The sequence below is a fragment of the Arachis ipaensis genome, chromosome B10, assembly GCF_000816755.2.
Source record: "Arachis ipaensis cultivar K30076 chromosome B10, Araip1.1, whole genome shotgun sequence".
Lineage (NCBI taxonomy): Eukaryota > Viridiplantae > Streptophyta > Magnoliopsida > Fabales > Fabaceae > Arachis > Arachis ipaensis.
The window spans coordinates 64,434,046-64,438,238 of NC_029794.2; the positions used below are offsets into that span (position 1 = coordinate 64,434,046).

The following is a 4,193-nucleotide window of genomic DNA, read 5'->3' on the forward strand; positions in this document are numbered from 1 at the left end:
CTGCATGATTCTTTTCTTGCTTGGGGACAAGCAAGGTTTAAGTTTGGTGTTGTGTTGACATGTCATCATGTCATGTTTTTCTATGCCTTTTTCCTTTGTTTTCAATAGGTTTTATGCACTTTCTTGAGCCATAAGCAAGCCAAGTGGGTAGATTTTCATGCTTCCTTTGATTTAATCAACCATGTATGAATTCATGCTATTTCATGAGGTTTTATGCTAAAATTGTCACATATTATGAAAGAATGAATATCTCATGATTTTGAGCATAGCTTTGATGTGATTGGTTGATTAATGATAGGTGAAGAAGGCTTGGAGAAAGGTTGAAGCAAGAAGGAATAGCTTTTCGCCAACGTTTGAGGGCTAACGTTACCTCAAACGCTGCACACCAAAGCCAGCGACCATGCCCTCTTCAAATGATCATAACTTGAGTTGTAGATGTCCAATTGAGGTGATTCCAGGTGGTTAGAAAGCTGACATTCAGAGCTTTCCAACCATATATGATAGTATATATTGGGCATAAAATTGGCAACATGACAAGAGGTTAGCTTGACTAAACTAATCACCCACTAAAGTTGCTTGATCCATCAATCCCTGTGGGATCGACCTCACTCCCGTGAGTTTTTATTACTTGATGCGACCCGGTGCACTTGCCGGTTAGATTTGTGTGTTTTGGGAGAAATTTATTTTTCACCAAAATACTCATCAGGTACAGATGCTGATTTCTGGCAACTGTATCAATGAGCTCTTGAGCTTCTTCAATTGTCTTTTTCATGTGTATAGATCCACCAGCTGAGTGGTCCAAAGACATCTGAGCTTTCTCTGTAAGCCCATAATAGAAGATGTCTAACTGCACCCACTCTGAAAACATTTCAGAGGGGCATTTTCTTAGCATATCTTTGTATCTCTCCCAGGCATCATAAAGAGATTCATTATCTCCTTGTTTAAAGCCTTGGAAGTTCAGCCTTAGCTGTGACAAACCATTAACAACCTCATATGTTTGTGCAGCAGACCAGTAAGGCCTCCACTCACCAGCTGATCTGCCTTTCCTCTCTAATTTCAGCCTAATCCGAGGTAAAACTGTCCCATTAAAGTTCTTAATTCTTTTCCTATTAAGAGCCCACCTACTCATCAAATAAACCCTATTGTCCTCCAACATTGACACTATAGGTTTCTCCCTAGAGTCTACTATTGCACTATCAAAGCTCTCACACATGTTGTTCACAAGAGTGTCACATTTAGAGTGAAAATTAAACCTGGACCTGCTCCAAAATCTTGGAGGAATAGTGTTTAGATGTCTGTGCGCATCCACGTTGATCTGCCTTATGATTTGCATCTCTTTCTCCCATTCCTTCCAGTGTGTAGCCTTTGCACACCTCCACATCAGCTGCTTCAGGTGTAACCCAGGAAATTTCTTCCTAAAGTTATTGTAAAGATGGCGGACACAGAACCTATGGTCCACTCCTAGAATAACTTCATCGAAAGCAGGTAAGAGACCCTAATAGAGCAGGTAAAATTATGTTACATAACAATTACTGCATTAATAAAGGACAAAAGCTTCAACATCCAGAATTTAAATTTATCAAATGTAAGATTTTAATTGCAACCCCAACCATTTACCTTCTGCTGATCAGACATGAAGGTTGTTTTCCCAATGACCTCAGCTCCAAAGTCGTCAATGAGCAGCTGGAGAAACCACTTCCAGGTGTCTTTAGTCTCTGCCTCCACAACGGCGTAGGCAATTGGAAGCATTTGATCATTGGGATCCCACCCAATCACTGTCAACAACTGCCCCCATTGAGGTGTCTTTAGAAAACAGCCATCCAATCCAACAAACTTTCTACACTACAGGAAGCTCTTCTTGTAAGCAGCTAGGCACATATATACCCTTTGAAAAATGTAGTAATTGTTTAACCCCTGGTGCTGGTCCTCAACCTCAAAATCAGGGGACCTCTGTACCTTGAGCATCACTGAGGACCCTGGATTAGCACGTAGCAGCTCGGAGCAGTAGTCAGCAATCCTTTTGTACTGCTTCCGGTAAGCTCCCTGAATCTCATCCAATGCAGCTTGTCTAGACCTTGCTGCCATTGAAGTTGTCACTGTCAAATTCTATTTCCTTTGTGCCTTGTTGACCAGATCCTTTATCTTCACCTCTGGGTTACCTTCCACTTTCTTCCCAAATGCTATACTCAGCCAATCAGTATGCAGTATCCCTACCCTATGTGACTGGCCACAAGTATGCTTAAGGTTCATTGACCTCAGCTGCCAAGTCTTCTCCTCACTCATTTTTGCTGTGTATAACCAAAACGGGCAACCCTCTTGACAAACAGCCCTCACCCTGACCAAGTCAAGTTTCGCATACCTCAGTCCCCTTCTTGTTTGCACTGCATAAGCTGTTAAAGTGTCCTTGAATTCCTCCCTTGAAGCAAACACAGTTCCAACTTCCCATTTGTACCTTGTCATGTTTTTCACATCTTTATGGATCGGATATCTAATTGCTTTGTTGTTATCATCATCCACGCTGTCCTCTTTCTCTGAACCACGACCCACTTCATAATCCACATCAACTTCATCACTATTGAACCTTCCTCATCACTGAAATCACCTCCTGCAACCCCTTTCCCTTTTTCAACCCGATCACCATCCGTCCCACCTCTTACTTCATCAAATCCGCTCTCATCATCATACTCCTCTTCACTATCTGTAAACATCACATCATCTGCACTGTCAACCTCACCATCAGATGGAGTGAAATCCTCATCACTATTCAATTTAACCTGCTCATCCGGGTTCAGCTTATCTCCCGCTTTAACTGCCTCTGTATTGGCCCTTTCCACCTCCTGACCCCTATCACCCTGATAAATCACCAGCTATTTCTGATTATTTTTCTCTTCATCATTGGCCCTCTCCGCCTCCTGAACCTGTTCACCTGGGCCTCTAACATCAAGAAACCCTACTTCAGGAAACTCTTCATCAACCTCAACCTTATGGACCACGTACAGATCGACATGACCCCTCTTCCCCGCTATTTTACACATATCAATGGCATCTCTGTCTCCCTCAAATAACTTTAAATTGTTCTCTAACCATTCAGAACTTGGGTCCTTATACCAGAAAGCTAAGATTTTTTCCTTTGTGTACCCAAACTGTCCCACCTCAGCATATGCCTCAGAAAGAGACCACTAATCCATATCAACATCTTCGATCACAGTCCTTTCTCCCCCTATATACTCCAATGTACCATTGTCATACCCAAATCTACCACCATGGTACATAGTCAGGTTAAAGGTTCCCATCACCTAAAACCTACAAACAAAAATCACACCCAACTCCCATTTGTAAACCACCAAATACCCTTCCCACAGTATTAAGTTCAAGCTCCAAAAAATCAAAACAAATGCTGCACACATACCTGATTCGAGATGACTGCCAATGAATCTGTTTCGCGGGAATAAAACACGAAGCGTCAAAGGGCTCAGGGGCAAATTTGGAATTAAAATTTTTTTAATGCACTTGAGGACGATTTTAAAGTGTTTCTGAACAATCGGGATGGTTTTAATAACAAAAAAAGGTCGGAGACGAATTTGATTTTCACCCGTTGCCTTAGGGACGATTTCAGTACTTAACCCTAAACATAACTAAAAATGAAAATATAACTTATTACTAACATAAATAAAAGGGAAATTAGAAAGAATTTACCATGGTGAGTGTCTCCCACCTAGCACTTTTAGTTAAAGTCCTTAAGTTGGACATTTGTGAGCTCCTTGTCATGGTGGCTTGTGCTTAAACTCATCTTAAAACTTCCACCAATGCTTGGACTTCCAAAACGCTCTAACATCTCCAAATAAATTCTCCAAGCCTTGATGAAGTTCTTCACAAGCTTTGAGCTCCCAAAGCTGATCCTTTTATATACCCGGATCCCAAATCTTGTTTTTACACCCGTCTGTAAGTTGATCATCGTTGTTCCAACCGGGTGGCAAGCAAGTCGAATTCTCAATGCAATACCAAACTCTTCTCTTAGATCCAACCAAATGTTCACTAGTCTCGCCCTTGCATCTAACTCTTGAAGTTTCAACCTTGATGAGTCTTGATTTACAACTCCAACCACTAAACATTCTTCTGTTACGCTTAATGCCATAAAGCTTCCTAAGTTGGCCATCCGTATCAAGAATACCATACTTAAGTAGGATAGGAAG

General features: G+C 41.5%; 1 protein-coding gene across 1 annotated transcript in view; it reads right to left on the reverse strand.

Moving 5' to 3' along the window:
- Positions 1–2,085, reverse strand: part of LOC107620669 — a 9,670-nt gene extending 7,585 nt beyond the window's left edge. Inside the window, exons 1-3 of the mRNA XM_016322799.1 lie at positions 1,885–2,085; positions 1,618–1,785; positions 979–1,495 (exon numbers count right to left, since the gene is read on the reverse strand). Of these exons, the coding sequence (XP_016178285.1) occupies positions 979–1,495; positions 1,618–1,785; positions 1,885–2,085 (886 nt within the window). The remainder of the gene's footprint in view (positions 1–978; positions 1,496–1,617; positions 1,786–1,884) is intronic.